General features: G+C 50.2%; 11 protein-coding genes across 11 annotated transcripts; 6 read left to right on the top strand and 5 right to left on the bottom strand.

The window, feature by feature from the left end:
* Positions 1 to 202: 202 nt before the first annotated feature.
* AFUA_1G12800 (isocitrate dehydrogenase (NAD(+)) IDH2) lies at positions 203 to 1999 on the bottom strand (the record flags this gene model as incomplete). Its single annotated transcript, XM_747557.2, has 6 exons — positions 1708 to 1999; positions 1567 to 1632; positions 1310 to 1396; positions 1126 to 1248; positions 345 to 1064; positions 203 to 274 (listed from the first exon to the last, which is right to left on the bottom strand). Exons 1-6 carry the CDS (start codon positions 1795 to 1797, stop codon positions 203 to 205), a joined length of 1158 nt encoding a protein of 385 aa, XP_752650.1. The 5' UTR covers positions 1798 to 1999.
* Positions 2000 to 2392: 393 nt separating this feature from the next.
* On the top strand, positions 2393 to 5802 carry AFUA_1G12790 (exocyst subunit SEC5; the record flags this gene model as incomplete). The annotated part of the gene is made up of 3 exons (XM_747556.2): positions 2393 to 2501; positions 2563 to 5020; positions 5077 to 5802. The coding sequence occupies exons 2-3, from the start codon at positions 2639 to 2641 to the stop codon at positions 5800 to 5802; spliced, it is 3108 nt and encodes a 1035-aa protein (XP_752649.1). The 5' UTR covers positions 2393 to 2501; positions 2563 to 2638.
* A 157-nt stretch (positions 5803 to 5959) lies between these two features.
* On the bottom strand, positions 5960 to 6660 carry AFUA_1G12780 (uncharacterized protein; the record flags this gene model as incomplete). Its single annotated transcript, XM_747555.1, has 2 exons — positions 5960 to 6453; positions 6531 to 6660. The coding sequence occupies 2 exons, from the start codon at positions 6658 to 6660 to the stop codon at positions 5960 to 5962; spliced, it is 624 nt and encodes a 207-aa protein (XP_752648.1).
* A 1177-nt stretch (positions 6661 to 7837) lies between these two features.
* AFUA_1G12770 (uncharacterized protein) lies at positions 7838 to 9796 on the top strand (the record flags this gene model as incomplete). The annotated part of the gene is made up of 1 exon (XM_747554.1): positions 7838 to 9796. The coding sequence occupies one exon, from the start codon at positions 7838 to 7840 to the stop codon at positions 9794 to 9796; it is 1959 nt and encodes a 652-aa protein (XP_752647.1).
* Positions 9797 to 10565: 769 nt separating this feature from the next.
* capA (adenylate cyclase-binding protein) lies at positions 10566 to 12573 on the bottom strand (the record flags this gene model as incomplete). The annotated part of the gene is made up of 4 exons (XM_747553.2): positions 12328 to 12573; positions 11952 to 12207; positions 11593 to 11894; positions 10566 to 11541 (listed from the first exon to the last, which is right to left on the bottom strand). Exons 1-4 carry the CDS (start codon positions 12372 to 12374, stop codon positions 10566 to 10568), a joined length of 1581 nt encoding a protein of 526 aa, XP_752646.1. The 5' UTR covers positions 12375 to 12573.
* A 92-nt stretch (positions 12574 to 12665) lies between these two features.
* On the top strand, positions 12666 to 14154 carry AFUA_1G12750 (ribokinase family protein; the record flags this gene model as incomplete). Its single annotated transcript, XM_747552.2, has 3 exons — positions 12666 to 12916; positions 12967 to 13227; positions 13292 to 14154. Exons 1-3 carry the CDS (start codon positions 12853 to 12855, stop codon positions 14152 to 14154), a joined length of 1188 nt encoding a protein of 395 aa, XP_752645.1. The 5' UTR covers positions 12666 to 12852.
* A 234-nt stretch (positions 14155 to 14388) lies between these two features.
* AFUA_1G12740 (uncharacterized protein) lies at positions 14389 to 14663 on the bottom strand (the record flags this gene model as incomplete). Its single annotated transcript, XM_747551.1, has 2 exons — positions 14389 to 14572; positions 14641 to 14663. 2 exons carry the CDS (start codon positions 14661 to 14663, stop codon positions 14389 to 14391), a joined length of 207 nt encoding a protein of 68 aa, XP_752644.1.
* A 346-nt stretch (positions 14664 to 15009) lies between these two features.
* On the top strand, positions 15010 to 16230 carry AFUA_1G12730 (mitochondrial 54S ribosomal protein mL44; the record flags this gene model as incomplete). The annotated part of the gene is made up of 2 exons (XM_747550.1): positions 15010 to 15537; positions 15667 to 16230. 2 exons carry the CDS (start codon positions 15010 to 15012, stop codon positions 16228 to 16230), a joined length of 1092 nt encoding a protein of 363 aa, XP_752643.1.
* Positions 16231 to 16664: 434 nt separating this feature from the next.
* AFUA_1G12720 (basic secretory family protein) lies at positions 16665 to 17615 on the bottom strand (the record flags this gene model as incomplete). Its single annotated transcript, XM_747549.1, has 1 exon — positions 16665 to 17615. One exon carries the CDS (start codon positions 17613 to 17615, stop codon positions 16665 to 16667), a length of 951 nt encoding a protein of 316 aa, XP_752642.1.
* Positions 17616 to 17922: 307 nt separating this feature from the next.
* On the top strand, positions 17923 to 18135 carry AFUA_1G12710 (uncharacterized protein; the record flags this gene model as incomplete). Its single annotated transcript, XM_747548.1, has 1 exon — positions 17923 to 18135. One exon carries the CDS (start codon positions 17923 to 17925, stop codon positions 18133 to 18135), a length of 213 nt encoding a protein of 70 aa, XP_752641.1.
* Positions 18136 to 19221: 1086 nt separating this feature from the next.
* AFUA_1G12700 (uncharacterized protein) lies at positions 19222 to 23634 on the top strand (the record flags this gene model as incomplete). The annotated part of the gene is made up of 4 exons (XM_747547.1): positions 19222 to 20045; positions 20113 to 20456; positions 20527 to 21334; positions 21387 to 23634. 4 exons carry the CDS (start codon positions 19222 to 19224, stop codon positions 23632 to 23634), a joined length of 4224 nt encoding a protein of 1407 aa, XP_752640.1.
* Between the last annotated feature and the right edge of the window lie 1500 nt (positions 23635 to 25134).

Below are 25134 nucleotides of genomic sequence, written 5' to 3'. Positions count from 1 at the left end.
ATCTACCACTGGAATGTACCACTTGGTTGCAAGCAAAGAAGCGACCAGTGAGGTCAAATCGTATAGGAGCACAAAAGGGAAAACTTTCAGTATAAGTGGCATCTTACTAAGTACATCTAAGTACATATAAAAAAGATCTAGGGTCGTTCAAGGGCTAAAAGTAGGACATTTGAGGGAATAGTACATTTCAGCAGCAAGTGCCTTACAGGCGCTTGCAGATAGCCTCAGCATACTCGTGGGTCTTGGCCTTGCCTCCCAGGTCACCGGTGAGAGTCTGCGATATAGAATGTTAGCAACCCTAGAGTTCTATAGAACGGAACAGAGCATCACGGGATTGAACATACCTTGCCCTCAGCCAGGGTGTCGAAGGTGGCCTTCTGAATACGAGCAGCGTGCTCGTGGAGACCCATGTGCTGCAGCATCATAATACTGGACAGGAGCAAAGCAGTGGGGTTTGCGAGGCCCTTGCCAGCAATATCGGGAGCAGAGCCGTGAACGGCCTCGAAGATGGAGCATTCATCACCAATGTTACCGGAAGGAGTGAGGCCGAGACCACCGATCAGGCCGGCGCACATGTCGGACAGAATGTCACCGTACAGGTTGGGCATGACAAGGACCTTGTCGTTGTAAGGAGTGGGATCGGTAACGATCTTCAGGCAAGAGTTGTCCAGCAGCTCAGCATCAAACTCGATATCGGGGAACTCCTTGGCAATTTCGCGGGCAGTGTTGAGGAACAGACCATCGGACATCTTCATGATGGTGGCCTTGTGCACAACACGGACCTTCTTCTTGTTGACCGAACGAGCGTACTGGAAGGCGAAACGGAGAACCCTCTCCGAAGCTTCTCTGGTGATGAGCTTGATGCTCTGGACAACACCATCGACAACAACGTGCTCAATGCCAGAGTATTCACCCTCGGTGTTCTCACGAATCAGAACAGTATCGACGTTGTCGTAAGGAGTTTTGTAACCGGCGACCGAGCGGCAGGGACGCAAGTTCGCAAACAGGTTGAAAGTACGACGGAGAGTAAGGTTAAGGGAAACATGACCCTTGCCAACAGGAGTCTGCAAGATTCCATCTTAGTATTATACTTATGTGGACCGCAAGGGCGCGAGGTTGACTAACAGCAAGAGGACCCTTGAGAGCGACATAGTTCTTCTGCACGCTTTTGATGGCCTCTTCGGGGATAGTGGTCTTTCCGTCCTTCAAGATGGGGGTGACGTCGACGGGCTCCCACTTGATGGGGGCCTACAACTATTTTAGTCCTCAATTCTTCGGCGCGAGGGCAAACAAGAAGAACAAGCTTTACCTTTGCGGCAGCAAAAATATCCTTCACGGACTGCGCAATTTCGGGACCGATGCCGTCACCCTCAATCAGGGTGACTGTGTACTTTCCCTATTGATCAAGCATCGTCAGACCTGCGTCCTTATGATATACTCATCTTCCGCCGAATTTAATGCTCAATGGCTGCTGGAATGTCGAATATTACACGAAGCAGCGGCGGATGCCACCGGACCAGAAGAAAGGAAAAGTAAAAAAAAAAAGTTGATAAGGGCTTGACGTACATCAGGACCCTTCTGTCCCTTGAACTTGGCGACCCGGTCGTCAGCAGCCGAGGCATAACCGCGCAGCTAGATAGAAACATTAGTTTGATCAGTTCTGCAATTAAATGGAGTCGAATGTGATCGTCTGGAGACCGTGATTACCTGCGACAGATGCGAAGCAAAACCTGAAGACACGCGTGTTGTCCGCAGGCATTGGCGGGCCGGGGCAACGAAATTTCTAGCAGAGATCATTGTGATATGTCCCCGGATCAACAACCGACGTTCAGGTTTTATAGAGGAGAGGAATTAAAGGAAGACGGAAAGAAAGAGAGACGAAGAAGAATAGTACGCGGTGGCGGGTCACTTGTGCGGGAACTCTGGAGACAGAGAGAAGAGGGTCTTTTTGCAACAATTATCCCGGGAACCCGAAAAGCCACCGCTCAATCAATCCTACTGCAACCTGAGGTATCAAGTACGCACAGTGGCCGGTCCGACTGGCCCCATTCGGGAAGCCGCTATTCCTAACCCGGTTTGACACGTGGGCGGTATGGACATTACTCTGTTCTTCCTTCTTGATACCTAAGGCACAGGACGGTCATTTTGACAGGTTGCAAGGTAGCCTTGCTTTTCATCGCGGATGATGTCTGGAAACAGTAGGTGAATTCGTCTGCCTGTTAATTCTTATAGTCTATTTTACTATATTAAGCCGTAATCTCACTTTCTCTACGCCGTGCCTACGTACTTACATCGCAAAATTGTTAGCTGTTTGATGGAACTTGAAACGACCATTGAACTACGGTAGCTACCGCCTACTGTAGTCGCTCCACCACTGATCGGTAACCGTTCAGATTAGATAACACTTCAGGTTGGACAGCAGACAGCAGATAGCAGCCATCCTTAAAAGAGCATTATATGAAGGTTTAAGGTGAAGTTTCATTTTATCTAACAGGACCATGGTACTGTAAGCTGTCTCAATTCGTGTTATACCTTCTATACCTTCATTGCTTACCCTTGCAGTTGTGTGCGGTAGCACGAGGTCAAGCAACTGATCCACAGTTCCCCCTTCGACCCTGAGCCTTGGCGATATACCAGCATGACGGACATCGAGGTTGCGAATTACTACAACCTTCCATCGGCCTACCCTGAGGAATGGCCTGCTGAGCTTGATCAGAGCGAACCCTCCGACGATGAAGAAGCTCTGGGCCGTACTCCTTCGCGAGCCAGGAGGTCCCGATACTTCGCCCTCGAACGCAGTCACAGTGGGAAGGCCCTCAGCCTTGGACCCTTCAAAGGAAGCAATGCGAGAGAAAATCTTGCCAAGGTCGATGAACCCGATCCTCTTGGGTCTGGCGACAGCGTCCTTCAAATCCTGAAAAAACGAGGACTATCCTTGGAAGATGAATCCCGCTTACGGAACCGGTTCTTGCTTTCGTCAACCTCGTTTTCCCCCGCCCTTTTCCTCTCCCAAGTCCACTCAGATGCGTCAATTGAGTCACTTCTTGAAGGACTCAACTTTCTCTCAAGATCTATCGACCAGAAATCGGCGTCATTGAAAGTCCTCGTCGAGGCGAACTTCGAGCGCTTTGTACGGGCCAAAGCAACAATCGATAGCGTCTATACGGAGATGAGAAACCAAGGGAAAGAAAAACATGTGCCACTGACTCAGGCACATCGCAGGTCGGCTGGGCATCTTCGGAGTATTTCCGGGGCTTCGCGAAGCGCGCCTCTTGCGGACGACAGGCCCGGAAAGAATGCTCTAACAAAGGAAAGCGACTATGGCATGAAAGGAATACGAGTACCACTATTGGAGGCTTCAGTCAAAGCTGAAGAAGTCTGGGGCCCAGCGTTGGGCGGGCGCGAGCGAGAACAGATGCTCAAGTCAGTTGTCGACACGATGGAGAAGCACCGGGATGTATACGAGATTGGTGGACTCCTCTCGAAATCTATTAAGCTGAGGGACTACGACTCTGTATTCGAACAATATACAAAAGCACGAACGTTGGCCAAGAGCGCTAAGCATATTGCACACAAGGCAACTAGCAGTGGGCGATCTCTGACAGATGAAGAAACGCACGCTATCCTCGCCATGGGTCGGATGTGGATGGATGTGGACCATCAGATCCAGGCGTTCAAGCGCGATCTGTGGAGACGTCTCAGCGATGCGCCTACCACATCAACCACTGCCACTGCAGACGGCACTGTGGAAGAATACATGGAGTTGATCGGCGCTCTGCTGGAATTGGGCGTGGACGACAACCCTATCTGGGTGTGGCTGCTCAGCCGCTATGACTTCCTCAAGACTAAAATTGGTGCCTTCTGTGGACGCTGCAAGATGGAGATTGAGATCCTCCGACGCCGGCTTGCTGGCGGCGACAAGCCAACACCCAAAGCTGTGGCGTCCTATCTCCGCCTGGCACCACGAGAAGAATCAGCGGAGCTGCAAGGCGTGCTGGACACCGATCAGGTAGTCGAGCTTTGGGAATGTATTCTAGCGTATCTCAACAAATTGCTGGCATCGCAGGGTGGGCTACTCGGCGAAGTGTTTGATTTCTGGGAAGTAGCACAATCCTTCATTGACGGTTCCAGACAGAAGCTTCTCCCAGTTGGGTTCGAAGGAGAAAGCCGCAGACATCACCGGCTGTCCGAAAGTGAGACCAGGAAGTTACAGACCGGAGTCGTGGAGTTGGTCAACCTGATTCGCGAAAATGTGCTGTCGTTGTTTGCTGATCCGCCTTTGGATGATGCTTCCTTCCTGGCGTCTCCAATATCACCAGCAACCCCGAATAGTCCGATAAGCCAAGGCGTGACTCCCACAGAATCACGCTTCAAACTCGACCCGAAGAACATGCCAATACCCACGCCCAAGCGCGGGGAGTTCTGGGAAGACTATGCCTTCTGGCCGCCCTTCTCGAATTCACTCAGTGGGGTTCACTATCTCGGCCAATTCATGATCATCATCGGCACCGCGGCGAGCGAAATGGCCGCATTGAATCCTGTAGCAAGTGGTGGTAACACTCATGATCTGCTCAAGTCTCTTGTAAGCATTGCTCGTGAGCGCTCCGTCCGGGTTGCATGTGCGGCCTGGGGCAAAGACGCAGAGATCTGCAAAATGCTGGAAGACTGGACGCGCGATCCCGAGAGCAAGGATCTGACCAAGATGCCCGGGCTATTCGTGGCCTTTGAAAGTGCAATTCTTGGGAGAATGCAAAAGATCCTTTACATATCAGAAGCTATGGCTAAATCAGGGGCTGTGGATGTCGTTACGCAACCTCCTGCCAAGCTACTCCAGATGGTCCGCACCCAATTTGTTTCCAGTGTTTATAAGGCGCTCAGTGGTCTCGTGGAGAACGCGGAACATCCTGTCGGTCTAGATGAGGGTAGCGAATGGATCCTCGCCGGGTCTGCGGTACAAGTCCATGGTTCTGATTCCACTTCACCTGCTTTGGCTGCGGATACTGTGGACTCTCAAGATAGGGTAGGACTCTCTCTCAACCTGCTTCCGTCTTAGGAGTGCTCGCTAACATGTGTTAGAACGTGCGGATACTGCTCACGCTCTCAAATATCAAAGCCCTGCAGGCAGAATTCGTCCCACATCTAGTCACGAACTTCGAGACTTCGTTTTCTGTGAAATTGACGGAAGAAGCCAAGACTATTCGCGACGTCCTAGGTCAGATCGATGACCGCCTATTCCAATCGTATACCAAGCCAACAGTCAACAAATTGAATACCATGATTGTCAGCGGCATCACTGACCCTGAATGGGAGCCGTCCAGCGGTCGCCCAGAGCAAGTACGCCCCTATGTATATAGCGTCTTGCTCACCCTTGTGCTTGTTCACACGGAGATCTCGACTACTATTCCTTCCTGCGTGGCCTCGGGAGCGAGCCGTTCACCACCCGCTGCGCCATCTCCGTTGTTGAACATGGTTCTCACACACTTGCTGACACAAATCTCCACGTCTCTCCTGAATGCGTTCCGCTCACGCCCTTCATATACCTTGGCTGCACTGATGCAGGCAACCCTTGATACTGAGTTTATCGCACAAACCCTATCACAGTACTCCACAGAGGAAGCATCCACTGTGCAAAGCCAGATCTATGTGGAACTGGATCAGCGGACTACACACGAAGCCAGGGCTCGGCTTCAATCAGAACTTGGAGAGATGAGGAGCATACTGAAGCGGCTTCGGGAGAGGACAAAGGGCGAATTCGCATGTTTCAAGAAACCGAGGAGTGGGACAGGCCATAAAGCAGCTTAGTTATCATCCTGCATATTCAAGGTATAATTCTTTTAGCGTTGAAGCAGGTGTGCAGAAAACTCGATAAGTAACCGTAAGAGACATATCTAATGGGTATCATAAAAAGACGACTTTCTTTCCGACCACCTCTATTACCGTCCATGTGCAAGATTGGTCTCTACGTTTGACCCACCATGTGTTGAATCCTGTTGAGCAAGACCTTGCTCTCCCGGCCCAATTTTCTTTTGCCGTCCGGAGCAGGCCTCTTCGCCCTGGCCATGGCCTCACGGTCTTTAATCTTAAACTCCCGTTCTTCTCTGCGCCTCTCCGCCTCTTTCCTGCGCTTTTCCGCAATCTCCATTTCCTTCGCGAAAGCGGACAGCTTGGGTTTTCTTCTGTTTCGGCGTCCACGGGGGTTATGGTCCTGTGACCGTTCAGGTCTGGGTGGTCGTTCCGGCACGGGCTCGTTCAGCATGGCCTGTCGATCTGGATGTAGCTCCAAAGACGCCGGTGCAGGATCAACGATGTTATCACTGGTGATTTCACCCTCCGCATGTTCCTCGGCCGCATAAATTGGTCTTTTAGGTGCCGACGCGAGTTCCTTGGCTTTGATTTTGGCATAGGCCTTTTTTACTTTGGCCTTTTGGATCAGGTCAGACTTTATCTTTTGGGCTGCGGTTAAGTGCAATGGTCAGTCAGCAAAATGGGTAGGAAAGCAGTAGAGAGCAGCGTAAGGAGGCGATATCTACCTTTACGACGGTAGGTGCCATCAGGCAGGTTTGCAGGACCAACTGAGAAGCCTTTCCTCTTCTTGACTGGGGGTTCTGTGGTCCGTTTTTCCTGGGGGTTGGCATCGGTGTCACGAGAACGTTTGGCCATAGTTGATCCGATAGGATTTGAAAATTGTAGAATAGTCGAAGCGGTGTGTCGGGCAATAATTATGATACTGGACGTGGCAAGTGATGTGGTTTTTGCAATCGTGGTTGGGGCAGGTAAATTTGAGTGACCTGAAGGGGAAATTTTCAGGCGAAATTCCTCACGCAACTCTTAGACAGTCAACGATAAGAACTTCGGAAAATGTTTCTGACTTGAATAATTTACAAGGTAAGATGTGCTAGCGTTTGATAGATCAAACCAAGGTTGCCCAAGAGCGGGGGTGCATATCGAGGAATGATGACGATACTCAGAGAAAATCCCGATCAAACGATACAGTGATGATGCTGCTGATGATTCATGCTGTTGGCTTGGCCGAGTTGCCGACGGTCTCCTCCTCCGCCAAACCACGAGTATCTCTTCGTTCCGTCTGTCATTCTTCAGTGGATCCTTTATCGTTTCATATTTCTCAGTCTTCTTCGCCCTTATTTGAGTCCTAGCTTTGCTCTTTCCTCCCGTCATCTTCCTTCCTTCCATACCCCCTTGAGGAAGTCAATATATCAAGGTCCTTATCGGTGCCACCACTCCCGTCATACCACTGCTGCAGCCACTTCGTATTCTCATCTTAACACACTCTGTGGACTCCTTAGTATTTCTGGTCGTTGCCTTTGCGATGATTAACCTTTCATCTGGTTGTATTGGGAGACACGATCGTCGGTGACCATGCCTATCTTTCAGGACCCTGATCGTCAACGATTCTATGACCAGTGGTCGGATGACCACCCTCAAGAGGTTGAGCGACGAGACGGCTCTTCCTCATGGGATCGCTGCCATGAGGGCAGCCAAAGGCCTTGCTCCTCTGGAAGGAGTGGGGGTGTATCGAATGAATGTCCCATATCGAGTCCCGGTTTTTCGAAGTTGCGAGCAAACGATCGGGAGGAGTTAATACGGTATATAAAAAGCGCCGATTCTTCAGCCTGGGCTCACTATGATATGGTACGTTCTCCAAGATTGGACGATATATTGTAGTCCTGTGGTTTTGTGATCACTTTTGGCGACTTGCTGATTCAAGTATTATTGGATTTAGTCTCGGCAGTCCGATTCCCGTCCTATCAAGTCATGCACGTCTGACAAATGTCCCCAGACGCAGGAGTGTTCGGATCCATCCAGAACCTCTATGAATATGGACCACCAGAAGGAGTCAGAGAAACTTGCTTCACCAGCCGATATCCAACGCCCTCGCTCGGCCTTGCATTCTGGAGACTTTCGAGAAGGCATTGCTCAGGATCACAGCCAGCAACAAGCACCGCAGTCTCCACATCCCAAATATCGCTCTCTCGCGCAGTTTTCTCAATTGGGCTCCTCTCCAACCACGCCGTGGTTTACCACTTCTATCTTTTCTACGCCTTTCCGAGGGCAGGAATTCGGCCATCAGCAAGAAGAAACTACGAACCCAGGTCCGCGGTCACGAGCACCATCTTTAGGATCATACTCCTCCAGTTACGTCCTAAAAGCTCCAACGAGTCCTTTGGTTCACCAGGCAAACAACACTGATCTGGACTTCTCACTGAAAAGCGAGTTCAGCGAGCATCCTCCAGCTTCGGATAAAGCCAGTCGCCGTCGCACACTGCCTCCAGAGACATTTCGGAATCTTCAGGATTCCTCTCCGTCTTATTCACGTGTAATAAACATCAACACTGGTCATGCGCCTGGAAGCTTTCACGATTCATTATCGTTCCAAGCGCGTCAATCACGAAAACCATTGACCTCGTCATACAGTCTTCAACTGGCCTCATCAGTCCAACATCCGTCCTGGAGAGCCAGGAGACCCTCACTTGCCGGCGAACTATCCTGCAAGACCCATGCTCCGCTGGTAGGATCTTACGAGGAGTCGATCCTCCGCGGAAGAATGTCTATGAATCCGTCCAAGCCACTCGACTTCACTGCCCAGATTGGTGTGCTAGGCAAAGGAAACTGCAAGTCGAGTCTCAAATGCCCACCACACGTCACGGTGCCCTTCCCTGCGGTCTTCTACAGTTACCCTACTTCTGGAAAGGGGCGCTCCATTTCAGACGATAATCCTAGCCCCTACGTGGGTCTGATTGATCTCGAGAATTCCTTACCTAAGGATAACTCTTACGTCACTCGCCGCCACCGGCATCACCGAAGCCCTGCTGGTGCATCCAAGGGCCAAAGGACTGATGTCGACGTTGGACCGGAATATCAGACCCAGGAAGTTCTACGCATGAGGGAGAAGCGAAATCGACGAGCCGATTCACCCAAATGCCCACCAGGCGGATGCTATCGTATACCGCAACAAGGCCAGCTGCAAATCATGATAAAAAATCCGAACAAGACGGCTGTCAAACTCTTCCTTGTGCCTTACGATCTTAGCGAAATGGAGCCTGGCACCAAAACTTTCATACGCCAAAGAAGCTACTCGGCGGGCCCCATAATTGATATGCCTTTGTCCGCCAGGAAGAACTTGGGGACTGATCGACCGGAGGCTTCCTTGAGCGTATCCGAAAATCCCAAAGACAAGCCTGTACTACGCTATTTGATCCACTTGAACATTTGTTGTCCTTCAAAGGGTCGTTTTTATCTCTACTCGAGTATTCGTGTCGTTTTTGCAAATCGGGTGCCTGACGGTAAAGAGAAGTTGCGAAACGAGATACAACACCCCGATCCTCGGTATACACCGTATAAGCCCGTCCGAGACATAAACACTACCAATATACATTCAAAGTCGGCTAAAGGGTACAAGAAACTCGCTGCGGATCTGGCTTCATTGCCTGGTCCCGATGACGCAAGAGAGTGCTCTTATTTTCAACATGCTTCACACTGTCACACGATGCCTCTTATCAATTCAGTTGATGAAGCGGCTACTGCAAAGCCTCATTATGAGACGAGACTTCATCCTTTCCCGCGTGTCCCGTCACCTTGGGGGATTCCGCTTTCCCAGCGTACTTCTGACGACAATGCAACAGAAGCCAAGACTTATCGTAAACTCAGCAAGGGTGATCTCGGATATGGTGGTCTCCCATTCTGCTCTTCTGGCATATCTGAAGCTGGGGAAAGCTTGCTTGCGAAAAGGTTGAGAGGGCTAGACGTTCAAAAACACGAGTCCTCGTCTGCGAATTGAGTTGCCTATACAACTCGTACGACTACGTCATTCTCGGCGCCTGTGCCGCCTTCTGAAGCAGTATTCCATCGGTATACCTTCTTCTCCCCATCTACCGTATCCTTGTTATCCACCTCCACCTTACCATGATTAGCTTGGCCAATCTGCACATAGCAACTGCCTCGACTAACGATACAGTACTATATCACAAGATGCGGGCATCTTTCAAATATTCAATTGTCCTTGCTTACTCAGACTAAGTGCAAATAGACCAGGCGCTCTGGAACCACGCGATATACCCATTGTCATTGCGCTTACAATCAATGTCACATTCAACCTTCTTTCTTCATTATTAGCATGCGACAGATCTTCATGTTACGTGCTGACAGGTAGCTTGTCCATTTATTGCTGTTGAGCTTATCAGCTCTAATCCGTTAATATTCCGTTTTGGATATTCACGTATATCCTGAGGTCTACTTTCGCTTTCGGCGTCCGGCAATGGTTCTTTGGGCTGTGTCGAGCTTGTTTTCTACAAAAAAACTCGACGCCGCCAACATTCACTTGCAATGCAGATAATCTAATGGGTACCGGTGTACCTGGGAAATCTTTTTAGCAAAGACTATTACAAGCCTCTTCAGATATGCTATTTTATTTACAATCGTATCTAGATACAGAATGAATATGATATGTGATTGACTGTGATTGACCCTGTGCTCTCGAACGGTCCAAATATCCCAGGTAGTTTATAACCAGTGTAGATATCCGGGATTATATTCAAAGGGACAAAAGCCTAGCCAGCATGCTCGACGATTTCGCTCACGAGAACCCCGTCTTTGACATATGACTTGATCTGTTCTGGAACTGGGCACTCCTTGGTATCATCATCGGTTCCCTCCTTAGGCGGGAGCATGACGTTGACAGCCGTGCATTTACTAGAGAAGACCTCGGTAGCCAAGCTCTGCTGTCCAAGGTAGATGGTCGCACCGTCGACTTGGTCAAGCAGAAGAGTGGGCACGACTCCGTCAATCTGCAGAGCAAATTTGGCAGACTTGATGACATCGAGGCTGCTGACAAGCGAATCCACGATGATGGAAAGACCGTTGCAGTTGTCGATGGAGATTGCGTTGGCCTTGTTGTTCACCTTTACAATAGTCTTGTTGCAACGGCTGATTAGAATAGACTGATTCTGCTGAGCGGAAATCTCGATGATGCCACCGGGGTTATCGAAATTCTCAAGGAGCCACTTGTTTCCTTCGAGCTCTTTACGCGGCGGCTTACGAGTACGCATGCTCTCTGGCTTGGGCTTCTTGCTCGGGGCAGGAGACTTGGAGCGAGAAATGCTACCCTGAGAGCTGGGGCGTTCAGGGACCGTTGCACCCGCACGCAGGCTGGGGTTCTTGTGCGTCATCTCGGATTTATCAACCTTGCGGAGGCCGGAGGTGATGGCATCGCCTTGGTTCAGCTGAGCAAAGACTGCCGACATGTCCGGTGCTGCAGCAACGGGCGCAGGAGGAGCGCCGGGTGGCGGAGGGGGCGGAGGTGGGACTCCTCCAGGGACATTCAAAGTCGGCACGGGAGGTGGAGGAGGTGCTGGTGGTGCTGTCTGGCCGGAAGCGCCGCTTTTAATTTGCCTGAGCGCTTCTTGCGCATCGATACCAGACTCCTGGTTCCAGGTGAGTCCTTTGGGATAATGTTTCTTCAGGTACGCAGCTAGCGACTTGAAAATCAGGTAGTAGGCTTGGATGTACTGAATGTGAGTTTGGTCCCTGTAACAAGGTCAGCAAATTCCTGGCAGACACGCCCGGAGTAATCCGTACTTCTCCTTGTACTCTTTCAACACCTTGTTGCCATAATACTGGATGCCTCCCACTATCTCACTGACGAAATCAGCAGGCTTAGGCTCAAAGAACCAGCCCAAAGCAACAATGCCTTCCGCGACAGCGCTAAGGTGATTAAAGAGAGGGGAGGCTCTGTTTGACTCGCGGATATTATTAATAGTATCAGAGGCATTATGGAGCGCAGTCATAAGCTCGGGTGGCTGAGGTTCGGGCTTTCTCGCCTTTGTCGAGACGTAAAGGTAGGTGCGCTCGGCTTCGAAAGCTTGAAGAACAGCCTTGGACTGTCGAAGAAGTCAGAGGCGGACACATGAAGGAAGCTCTAAGCCCAAGTTGCTCACCTGCTCTGCAACGAGACCACCGATCTTCTCACCGAGATCCACGAAGCTTCGCACATCCCCATTAATCAATGCATCGAAGTCTTCTATTTGAGGTGGAAGCGAAGGGGCGGCGGGAGGCGCTGGCGGAGCAACTGTGTTCACTGGAACAGGTGCTGTAGGTTCAGGAGTAGCTGTTGCACTTCCGACATGTTTCGGCGAGTGAGGGTCATCCAGCGACATAGCCATGTCCTCCAGACGGGAGGTCGCGGCTTCCAGCCTGTCAAGAAGTGTACATTGTCAGTGAAACAGACCATGCAAGCAAATGCTAGAGGGTAAATCATGAGAGATTAAGCTGAGCTTATTGCTCAAACTCCGGAGATTTTCTTCAGGTACATACCGCTTGATAAGAGTAGTCAGATTATGCATATGGTTGTTGGTTGCCATCTTGAAGTCAACACCCCTGGTGAAACAATGGACAATGAAACAAGGAACAGGTTTGGGCTTTAAGGGGTCGATTCTGTGCTGCCCTTGCTTTCGATAAAAGCAGGATTACAACGGTGATAGAAGAAGGGCGAGTAATTCAACCTCGGAGCAACCACCTGGGAATGCCTGATTCCTGCAACTATGTCGAGTTCCAGAGTCCAGACGATGATGAGATGCTCCTGACCCGTTTCTTCCTGAGGCCGCAAGCTCCACTCGGTGGGTCTTACAGTACAGTACACGTAAGATTAAGGTGTTGCACATTTAAACATGAGGTTGTGTGTTTAGTTTTGTATCATATTACCGAACCTCAAGGTATGTTATCCTTATCACTGAGCTCTCCTAATTCCCTACCTGAGGATGAGCGACATACCTAGTACAGTTCGACTTTTGGCTGGATACCGTTAGGTGTTGAGCTCAGTATCTAGTGACAACACAAAGTATGAGCACGGACAGTCAGGTTGAGGGCAATGTCGAGTTCTGCACTCTGGGCATGTTCATCCTCGGTATGCTACCATTGCACGGCCACTGGCACATCAGATACTTACTCACATAGATGATATCGACTTTGGAGGATCTAGACCCAATGTGAAAAGTATCATTGGTGGTGCAGGCTCTTATGCTGTAGTCGGTGCCCGCCTTGTAGCTGGGAAGAAACATTCAAGCTCCGTAAGCTGGATTGTGGACGTTGGCTCAGATTTTCCTACCGAAGTTCTAGGCGTCATCAAGTCATGGAATACCAATTGTCTTATCAGAGAGGATTCTGGGAGACTGACCACTAGAGCATGGAATGGATATGGGCCGAATGAAAAGCGAGGTTAGCATATTCTCTCGTTCTGCAACCGTGGAATGCAAAATAAGAGATGTATTAATTGGGATAGATTTCAAATATCTGACGCCTAAATTGAGACTTGAGCCCTCAATGCTCTCTGACTCGCAGGTTTTCTCAAAGACATTCCACATGGTCTGCTCTTCTTCCCGTTGCATAACCATCGTTGAAGATATTCTACGAAGACGTGACGATTTGTGGAAAGAGGGCAAGGCCCCTTCCGCCACTGGCGCCACGAAAAGACCAATCTTCATCTGGGAGCCCGTGCCGGATCTATGCACACCAGAAGAACAAGATAGATTCTTGGAAGCAGCTCGAGTAGTTGATGTGGTTAGCCCAAACGAGTTGGAGCTGGGCATGATGTTCGGCCAGCCCGGGTGGACCGAGGATAGCGAGTTCGGTCGCGATGTCGTTACTAGGATCCTCACGTCGGGCATCGGGCCTGAATCCGAAGGTCATTTGGTAATCAGAGCAGGAAAAGACGGTAGCTACACATTTTCAAGGAAAGAGAGAATTTGGCTTCCCGCTTACCATCAGCCTGGCACTTCTGGGGTTACAGCTGTCGTGGATCCTACGGGAGCTGGCAATTCGTTTCTGGGGGCTCTGGCACAAGGCCTCATTAGTTCAGAAAGAGACCCAGGCATGATCATTAGCTCCGTGCTTGCGAAGTGTGGAGATTGGCAGACTATCACGAAGGCATCGGCAAAGCAGAGAGATATGCTGGTGGCCTTGATATGCGCCACTGTCGCTGCAGGCTTTGTGGTTGAACAGATTGGCGTGCCCCGTCTAACACTATCAAGCGAGGGGAAAGAACTGTGGAATGGAACTGAATTCACGGAACGAGTCCGTCTGTACACGCAGAGATTGTATCGAACATTCGAAGAGTCTCCCCGAAAGCATTTTCGAAACAACTGACCGATTGGAGAACGCCCTTTATTGTCGTACAGCCCGCAAATAGATGAAACAAATACCAATCATGCCATAGAACTCTTCCCTCGTTTCCACTTCTCTTCCCACCAACGCACTTTATTGCTTGGTAGCTTGCTGCTTCTCGTGTTCGATGATTTGCTTGCTCCAGCTGGTGTAGAAAGATTGTATCATCAGTATGCGATTTCCACACTATAGACAAGGGGGAGGGTCGTCCACTGACTAGCGACTCGGGAAGAATCTGCCGGGCTCTGGCATTCTGTCCCGATGTTCACGCTCGGCACTGATGCTCCAGGTAACCGCGATAACACCAAGCATGGCAACGCCCATGATAGCAGTGTTGACTCGCCAGTTTGCAGGCTGAGCATACCAGCCTCCAGCTGGAGACCAGACTTCCTTGGGGTACCTGTGAGGTGGATGGGTTAGCCCAATGTAGCAACTTCGTACCGCATTACGGTAGAATCAAGCACATACGGGATCTTTCCACCACCACCCATCTTTGCCTGTAGAGAGATAAATGAATGGACGAATGAACGGTTTGGCAATGGCTTGCGGAAAAAGCGCGATATTCAGGCTGGTTGAAGCCGACTTGACCATCGACGTCCCTCGTCCAGGGAAGCCGTGACGCTAGCCCCAAATTGACTTAGCGCCAGCACACGATCACCCGATCCCGTGACTTCCGCCGAGCTCAACTTTTCTCCAGCGATCAAAAGTTCGCATGCCCGATATACTTGAGCAGTTTGGATTTCCCCGTATCCCTACGCTGCATTTCTCTGGACTGACATACCTCTTTATCTTGGTCTCTGCTGCCTCAAGCCCCTCGGGGATAACACATTTGTCCAGATGAAAAGGCTGCAGCTCCTTCGATGGAGCAGTTCGGTCCGTTCACCACGGCCACGAACTAACAGCCGCTTGCACCAGCGTGTATGTGCTAGTTTACGGTATCAATCGACATCTTCACCTGTTACTCAGGCCGAAGAACACCAGTCGATTGAAGAGCAATCTTTGCGTTCACCAATACCTCCTTCCAACTCACGACAGTCGAGATACCTCCTCCCTTCTCCCCCGGTTGAAGCCGCGCGTGAGTCCGCAAAACTTGCCGCGCTCCATGCACGACTTTACCTCCCATCTCGATTACCCCTAGAAACACTAGCTCGTGCACTGGTAGACGCTTCAGCGGACCCGAATCCAGATTTCAACAATGAATCGCTGGCTACGTTGGGCCATGACCTTCTCACGAACTACACCTCCGAACACCTCATATGCACATATCCCCGACTTCCTCTGACTGTAATCTTTGCGGCCATGTATGCGTATGTCGGACCGAAAACACTTTCCGCGATGGCTAGGGAATGGGGTGTCGAGATGGCTGTCGCCCCTGGAGGAGAGGTTGACCCTGGCCTTCTGCAGTTCAGGAGGGTCTCTCCCGGCACGGATCTAAATGCAGAACCAGTCACAGGTACAGCGAGGCCCAACGACCATCGGAAGTCATGGAGGAAGTCGATTACATCCAGAGTCGTCTACGATAACGAGTTCGGTGATCCGGTCAAGGAAGTCGCCGACTCAGCGGCCCAGGCTGTCTCTGAAACCCACGGCGCTCAAGGCGTCACGGCCGAACAAGCCAGTGCTACCTTCGTGCGCGCCGTCATGGGCGCCATCTATCTGCATGCTGGCCGCCCTGCTGCCAAGCGTTTCTTTGAGCAGCATATCTTGTCACGACACCTCAACATCTCCGAGTTGTTCAATTTCTCCCAGCCAGCTCGTGACCTCACCCGGTTGTGTGCGCGAGAGAACTTCGAACGCCCTGTCGCCAAAATCATCAGTGAAACTGGTCGTAAGAGCAGACACCCTGTCTTTGTTGTCGGTATCTACTCTGGTCAGGATAAATTGGGCGAAGGCGCTGGCGCCAGTCTGATGGAGGCCCGATCGAGGGCTGCCGTGGCCGCCCTCAAGGGCTGGTATTTGTACAGCCCGCTGAACGTTCGTGTGCCCAGCTCGATGGAAGAAGAGGGCGCTGCGCCCTGGAAGCCTGTTTATGTCGACTTGGGCGAGGTGATTGTGTAAGATAGATTGGAAAACAATCCGATGCCAATGTCGCGGTGATGGTGATGTATTATTTTGACCTAAATGACTGTCCAAGGGACAGTTCGACAATCTTCTCCTTACTACTTGTTTGCAAGATCATGTGTTGTACAGTACGGGCAAATATATTGTATTCGTTCCATGTCTTTCCTATTTCGTTTCTTTTTTTCCGTGTCGTGCTGTTGTTTTGGTCCAATCTCCCGAATCTCTCTTCGCCTCCAGAGGTTGGACATCGAAACACAATGTGGGTAGGAAATGACTACTTACATTAGCAGGTATCAACATATAGATGTACCCGATAGACTCAAGTCTGAAATGTTACTGGACAGAAATCGAGACATCAAAACCTAATACTACTACTCCTTCTCCGGGGAGGGGACCTCGAGTGTCTACCTATCTTCCTAGAGCACTTCACGTTACTCGGGATTGATGATCTCGTCCTCCCAATTACCACTATTCCTAGAGCGATCTAAATATTCGCCATATTCTTCCCAGAGCTCCGAGATGCCCTTCCCGAACAGGCCCCTCCAGAAGCTTTGTGTGTCTTGATTTTCAGACTCCGAATCCTCGCCTACGTATCCGACTCTCAGCAGTCTGTCGTTCAGCATGCCAACAGCACCTTTCCCGACCCGCACATCCTCCAACCACGCCAGAAAGTACGCCGTGTGTTGATAGCCCTGATCCCACTTTGATGGTCGTTCCTTAGCGGATGTTGGTCGCTTCCAATGTGGAGGCTCAAGGCCCGCTTTCAGACGAACAAAATCGGCAATACCTTCGATCAAGCCACCCGGAGGACGAGGCACAGAGGCACTTTCATCCCCATTCGGCGTTGTATGTTGGTAGCAATGGACCAGCTCATGGGTCAACACACCGGTGATTTCGGCTGCAGGGTCTGGATTGTTCTCCGCACTGGTCTTGACGTATGACAGGGACAAGTGGATTTCCTTATGGTCATCATCGAGCTCGATGCCGGTGGTGTACGCTACCCCACTTATATCGCGGACGAGGACTGTCACGGAGCGGGTGGGAGGGATACATGGTGTGAAGGACGGTCTGGGACATTTCCTCGCTGGGGCGTTGCTCGACTCGTTTGGCGAAAGTGAGGGTGGTGTATAGAGGTGTCGTACAATTGCTTTAAGCGCGGTGTCGAGGGTTGATGCAACATCGGGGACCAGGGATATGAACGATAGCGTAGCCGGATGACGCAGATCATTCAGGTGAAGACGGAATTTGGGTCTGGGAAGCTCAGGTTCTGGCTTTGGCGAGACTCTGCTTGATGTCGTTTGTCTCTGACTAGATTGGAGGTCATTGGGTCGAGGAATGGTCCTGGGGATTGCGGAGGGCAGTGGGCTCATGGAAGATGTCATCACAGCTGCCTCACTGGATCAGCACAGAGACTAGGTACGACGAAACTGTGGGATATCCAATTTTTATCGCCTAATAAAAGTAATGATGATGGATTTCAGCTGGAAGTCGACGCATATCTGACACAGGTATGCGATTCGTCGAGGAGAGCCGAGACAGTGGCGCCAGCCGCAGGATGCGGTGAGCTCGAGTGCGCAGGATATACATTGCGTTGATAGGCGGAAGTATGCGAAATGTAGGTACAGGTTTTGTACCTGCACCTTACCTATACTCTACCTTAGGTCTTGAGTATACCTAGTACGGAGATTCATGCAAACAAGACTGCCAATCAGCTTCAAAAAGTATCTCGTTGCAATCAACCTTGTCAACCAATCACCCCTTGAGTCAACACTTTCCAGTCTCCGCATGTTCATGGTCCTAGTGTCTTTCATTGAAAAGATCCACCTGCTGGAGGGGCGGTCGCGCGGAGTCGAATACCTCGGACATGACGTCGAGTTACCTGCTAGCAGTAGACTATCATGAGTGGACTTTAATAGTCACAGAGTCGATCACCGAATCTCATTCAATAATATTGAGGCGATCTCAAAGGTACAGATCCAGTATTGTGATTATTCACGTAGTAATTAGAAATGGCGAGCTGAGCAGAATTTGAATTGATTCTTCTCTGCACCTGGCGTGGATATATATATGCACTAGAATGGGAGGGGCCACTTGTTGACAGAGGAAATTTCTATTTCTGCAACTGGGAAAAATCCCTAGCTCACCCCTTCCTTCCTCCTTTCCATTCATCTTATCAGCTACACATCACTCCGTACCTCTCCTCGATCCACCTCTTCAATCGAGAATCGCATTCATACACTATTATCCCAGGTATGTTCAATCCTCGCCCGAACCAAAGCAGTTGGGCAGCATCGGCTCACCAAAAGCAGGAAGTTGTTTTTCCCCCACTCGGTCTCCCTCGCCGTAACCATGGCTCCTACGACCAGCGGGTAAACAAAGCGAAAAAGGCAACAAGACCAACTTATTCCCTCACGACAAGCTCGCTCCGCTACTCCTATTACCTACTCTCTGGCGGCGACATCTGTCTTATAACTTCCCGGCATATATACATTGCGATAATTCTTCATTCACATTGGACTCTCTCGCTCTGGAATACTTTTCCAAGCGCTTATCGCCGCGCCTAATCGCTTATCGGACATATCCCCTCTCTCCATCGCCGCTTTCCATATCCAACTTCACTCTCCGACGTTACCTCATTTCCCTCCATCCTTCCTTCCTCGTCGCCAGCGGTACCTCAGTGCTTTCCGTCGGAACTCATTGACAACGGCCTTGACCTCGCGACTGCCTCTCGTTCGACCAGGTATGTGTACTTTCCTTCGTTGTCGTCTCTTTGACAGTCTATATCACTCGCCCTCGATCGCCCACCCTCTTCTTCTCTTTCTCTTTCTCTTCCCCATCACAGTTACTCCGTTCCACAGCGATTCAACTGCGAAATCACAGCGATCAATTGCTTTTTATACTGCGTTTCAACCCTTCTTAAACATTACGTTTTTATCCCAAAAGCTCTCTATTTCAGACGCTCTGAAACTTGTTGGCTAACCATTCATCATGGAGTCTTGCAGATTAGTCCCCGTTGGTTCCTTAAACCCATCTGCCTGGGACCGTATCACACTTGCATTGGTCCTCACTCTATTCATTTCCTGTAGCCCTCACAAGTTCCTGTGCTACTTCTTTACCTTCTGTTACCTCTATGTTCCTCTTATTGTGACTAAAGCCCAGGCCCAAAGTATCATTTCCATGATGGAGGTCAAGGCGGCGGAATTGGTGGCGGCGTTGAAGAATTCCAACATGTCGGTTGATACCAAGGTTGCCCATCTCCAATGCGTCAAATCCGACATCAAGCAGAAAAATGTCCCGGAGGGGGCAGTCCCATCGATTTTTGAGTCTATTCGCCTGGCAATTGCGTCCCAACACTCGTCTCTGTCCGGAGCCGGCTTCTCCACACTCGGTCATTTTCTGAAGCGGCTACTCATTCAGGAGCTGCATCATTTGGTCGCACTACAATGTCGCGCTCTGTATCCTTTGCTTGTAGAGCGTCTAGGAGATCATAAAGAACGTATTCGTGCTCAAGCTGCGCAATCCTTTACCGACATGTGGCTGGCAGCCCCCGAAGAAGTGGAGCAATGTGTGCTTGGACAGGCGCTTGTTGGCAAAAACCCGAGAGCCAAAGAGATGAGTATGATCTGGTTGTCGAATGTGAGTTCCTCGTTCAATATTGGTGGCTTTTCTTCATTTCTGACCATTGCCTTGCAGATGACTAAGAACTACGGTCTTTTGTTTCGCTCGTATGTGTCGAGTCTCGTTGCATGTCTGGAGGATGCAGACAGCAACGTGAGAAATACGGCCAAGAACACTGTTATTGAACTGTTTGAGTCCGTGGCCCTCTGGTTGCATTTTTTTTTTCTTCAAATGTCTTTTCCACATACTAATAGTGACTAGAAATGCCTCTGAACGAGCCAAGTCCGATTTGAAAAGACAAATGGCTACCCACAATGTTAGAAAATCTTTTGTCAATGCAATTCTTGCAAGCATCGATCACGGTACTTCCGATATGGATGCGGCCTCACGACCTATTTCCCGAGCTGAAGCCCTCGTTCATCGTCCTGTGTCTCGTGCGGAAACACAAGCTTCCAGATCGGTCTCCCGGCTGGACACACATCAACGACCAGCTTCCAGGATGGAGCTCGCACAATCCTCTGTTTTGCACACGGAGGCTTTGCCTCCCCGGCCAGTCTCCGTCTTGTCTTCTCGTTCTGAGACTCACAAGGAGGTTACAAAGGAAGGTAAGTTTGGCCATCTCGCCGCACCACCTTTAACTGAGTTCGATGCTGACTCTCCTGTGCCATTTCTCAGTCATTGGGGTGGAGCGCCCCAAGAGCCGTCTTACTACTGCAAAAAGCGAGCCAAACTGGGCTGTTGTCTCTCACACGGGCCCCGCGGAGGAGTTGCCTCTGCCAAGTTCTCGTCCTGCTTCACAAGAAGGTGAGAAGATCGACGCCCTTTATGTTTCATCGTCAAGACAAGTGGACGAATTGTTTCGTGATATGATGCCGCACTTTGAAGGTCGGGAGTCTGAGGATAACTGGATCCGCCGGGAAAAAGATGTTCTGACCCTCAGGCGCCTCACCCATGGCAACGCGCCAGACGATTATTCCCCAGCTTATCTTGCCGGTTTGAAAACCTTGCTGGACGGCATATTCAAAGTGGTTAATTCACTTCGTACGACTCTCTCGACTATCGGCTGCCTTCTCATCCAAGATATTGCTAAGAGATGCGGTCCTCGGATCGACTCCATGGTCGAAATCATGATGCAGAATTTGATCAAACTCTGCAGCGGTATGAAAAAGATTAGTGCCCAAAACGGTAACGCCACGGTCGATGCTCTGATCGAAAATGTCACTTTCACCACGCGTATTCTGCAGCACGTCTCCGGAGCTTGTCAGGATAAAAATGTCCAGCTTCGCCTTTTTGCGGCCGGTTGGCTCAAAACCTTGATCCAAAAGCAAAGTCACCATAAGAGTTCGATTGAACACGGCGGAGGGTTGGACATGATGGAGAAAAGCGTTAAGAAATGCCTTGCCGACGCCAACCCTGGTGTGAGAGAGGCGATGCGCAGTACTTTCTGGACGTATTACCGTGTGTGGCCCAACAGAGCCAATGAGTAAGCATCCCTCTGTCTCGCATGATGTACTACACTGACTGATTGCGAAAAGAATTCTCTCAAATCTTGATCCTAAATCCCGTTCATTGCTAGAAAAGGACCCTGCCAACCCTAATGCGCACCAAAGTGCCCCGAAGGATTCTGGCCCCTCGCGCAAGGGGCTGGCGAACGGTACATCCTCTCTCGCAGGGCGTTCTGCTTTGAAAGAAGCAATTGCCGCACAGAAGAAAGCTCGGCTCGCACCAGCGAAAGCCGTGCCACCTCCTCGCCCCGAATCCGCGCAGTCGGCCCTATCCGACAAACATTCTTCGGCTCCATCCTCTTCCAAATCATCTGTTCGGACAGTGCCAACAGGCACCTCTCTATCTTCACTTTCTTCCGCGCCTGTGCGACCAGCGGCGAAGCCTCGCCGACCCGAACTCAATCGTCCCGCAACTGCGGACCCATATGCTGCACGCCGGTCTGTCGCAACCGACTCCAGCACAAGACACGGCAATCAAATTGACGGCTCTCCAAGCGCAGCCAAGTCAAAATCTTCTACACCATCTTTGAAATCAGTTAGCAGCACCGGATCTCGTGACAGGGCTGACCCTGTTGGCACAACCAGAGATCGGCCCAAACGACTTGTTATCTCTAAGACGCGGTCCCACGACACGCACACCAGACAGCATTCAAAACCAATACCCACTCATTCGAGAAAGAATTCGAATGAGAGCATTCCCCGTCACTCTCCGCTTCGTAGCGAATTTTCTGTGACCCCGATTTCACCGAACAGTGTCTCACTGGAGACACCCTCTACGCCTCGCTCGCATCTTGTCCAGGATCATGGCAACTTGATTGCTATCGCGTCGCCACCTACACACATACAACGTACACCGATTGAACCGGATGCAAGTGCGGAAGATCCCCGAGAACATGCAGCAAAAGCGACACCTGTAGCCATTTTCGAAGATACCACCCCAGCCAGATCTGATCACGATGATATTCAAGATGCAGCCATGACACTGACTGAGAACCAAACCCCTCAACCCTCCAAGGTACATTCTGATTCCCCAATTGTTTCTAACAAGAGGGTAAGCAATCAGGATGAATCTGTCCCGCATCTTACTACTGGTTTGGGGTTTCTGACTGGAGTAGGTTCTGTCGTTGAAGCATCGGAACTGCCGAATTCCGACGCTCAAACGGATCAGAGCCTCTTCGCGGACCATTCCTTGCCAGTAACTCATCAACCCGACTCAGTCACAGATTCCTCGAAACCGTCTGGACTATCATCTTCTCTTATGGTGGCTGGGTCTCCAATACGGGTGGCCAACAATGAAAATGAAATTGTCATCGACTCCAAGACAACACACGTATCTTTGCCACATCGATCTTCTCCAAAGCACAATGTCCTCGGAGAACTTACTTCGAATGAGCCCTCGCAGCGGGCCAACAAGCAAATTCGACATGCTGCGAACAAACTTGAAGATGAAGTAACGACACCAATTGACGACCATTCTCGTCATCGCTGGAAGAAGGTCGAGATAGCGGATCGGCGGACGAGTATTAGCCCACGTTCCAAGGATCCCACTAAGGCGCAACAGATGCTCGACAAAGGTATTCAACGAATTCGCACAAAGACTATGGATATTCTTGGATATCGCAAGCTTCAAGGGATTATCAAATACCATGATTCTATTTTTACCAATGAGGAGAAATACGATGAAATGTTGTTGGCGCTCTTGGACGAACTGGAAAGTTCGCCTGACGACAAGAGGCAACCCCTCGGCCGACCCCTGGACCTGAAGACTCAGGTTCTCCTCACGATCCGACTTATGCTTATCCACAACAAAATCTACTTCTCAGCATACTGTTCCAGGGCTCTGGGTGCCTTAGTGCTCGCTCGCAAGTATTATGATGCCAATTGTCATATCGTGAGTGGTTTAGAGGAAACGGCCGATGATATTATTGCCCTTTGCGAGCCTGCTGCTGTTATTGATTCTGTTTTGGATGTTATCATTACGGAGGAGAAAGACGATCGCGAGTATCGGTCAATCCTCATGGGAGTTAGTGTGTTGACTCGGATTCTCAGTCGTCTGAATGCCGACAAGTGCCGTGTACCGGAACTGCCTTTGGACCGTCTCGGACAGTTTGCTGCCAGCAAGTTAGCCGATCGGCAGCCCGATGTGAGGAGGCTCGCGGTTCAACTATGTGTGCAGTTACACGGAATGGTCGCCAACGAGGAGGAATACTGGCGAGTATTAGGTCACCCTCGGGAAAATTCCCGAAACTTGTTGACTTATTATATTCTCAAGAAGTGAGGAAGCGCTGTATTTTATCACGAACAACCTCATCATCATCATCATCATCTTTAAACTGTATGGCTTTACCGTTGCACGTTTGAACCTTACTCATGGTAACGTTCGCACATACTGACTACAGCTCATCCGTCGGATGGTCGATCTCGACGATATCGCCTCACTAACCTGAAGCTGGAGAGACGAGGAGCACTGGACCGAGCGTAATATCTCTTAGCTGTCCTTAGACTCGTAGTCGCGCAGTAGGGATCCCGGATTCGTCCATCAGTAAGCCATTGCTCATCCGTTCATCCTGTCTCTTGCCCGCCCCCACAATGTCCTATTGACACCCCTTTGTCAGTTGTCCTAAACCCCAATCATAAGGTATGGCGGTGTGGCGTCTTTGATGCTCTCCAATCGGTATGTTCTGGCACATGCTTCTGCGACCCGTGATATCCTGTTTTTGCAGTTCAGCTCTAACAGAAACGAAGTCCGAGAGGCGCCAGAATGATGTCAAGACGAAATGATTACAGACCCGCTGGCCGACCGATCAAAATCTTGTATCTGGTAACTCACTGAATACTAACCAGTCCGCTCTGCTACAGTGCAATAAAATCGTCGTGTTCGGCAGAATATTTTAGACCCTAGTTTCTCCTCGTGCTTCTCTTCGCCCTGCGCCTTACTTGTTCTACTCCGGACCTTTTCCTATTAGCCAGCCTGTATCAGCACAATAGTTTTGTGAACGGGAAGAATTCTCTACGACAGAAATTTTGAAACAATTTAAAGGCTGCAGTCAGTAAAATTGCCCGATGGTAGCGGATGAGCAGAGTACTGCACGCTACAAGATGGCCACTCTGAAGACTGTAGGCTTTCTTAATCCACCTCGACTGAGGACGAACGATACGGATCAAAGCACAGCAGGTAGTCTGTCTGAGATAACTAGTACCAATGTACCGTAGACAATGGCTTTCACGTAAGGGGCTGTTTGCGCATCCAATGAGACACTGGCGGTCAATCTGATTAGATGATGATCAGATTAGATCATATCTGAAGGAGCATAGATTGCCTTGAGCCTTGAGTCTTAACTTGTGACTCGTTTGAGTGGATTAGACGGGTCATCATAAATTAATTGGGACAACTAGGTAATGCTCTATTGCGATTTTCGACCATGGTGGAGTCTCTGAAGTTCGACTATGGGTTTGATCAGGGGTATCCTATCATCGATTGACTACTACGTAATAATCGGCTTAGCATCCAATGAGCCCAGTTGGCACTATATTTCTCCTTAACAACTTTGACTCATTAAATGCGTCCGGATCAAATATGAGAGAAGATGGTCGGTCAGTTGTCAGGAGGAATAATGAGATCTCTTTGTGAGCAATTATCTGAGGATTTACAGAGTATGCCAACGAAATGAGGTGCAAGCGGTTTGGCGTGCCTGGGCCCTCTTGGCGTCGGAAACTGAAATTATCAATCGATCAGATTAGATAAACGAAACTGAAGAGGGGGAAGAGAACACCTCCT

The sequence above is a fragment of the Aspergillus fumigatus genome, chromosome 1, assembly GCF_000002655.1.
Source record: "Aspergillus fumigatus Af293 chromosome 1, whole genome shotgun sequence".
Classification (NCBI taxonomy): domain Eukaryota; kingdom Fungi; phylum Ascomycota; class Eurotiomycetes; order Eurotiales; family Aspergillaceae; genus Aspergillus; species Aspergillus fumigatus.
The sequence above is the reverse complement of the archived record's forward strand: the minus strand, read 5'-3'. Positions and strand labels throughout refer to the sequence as shown.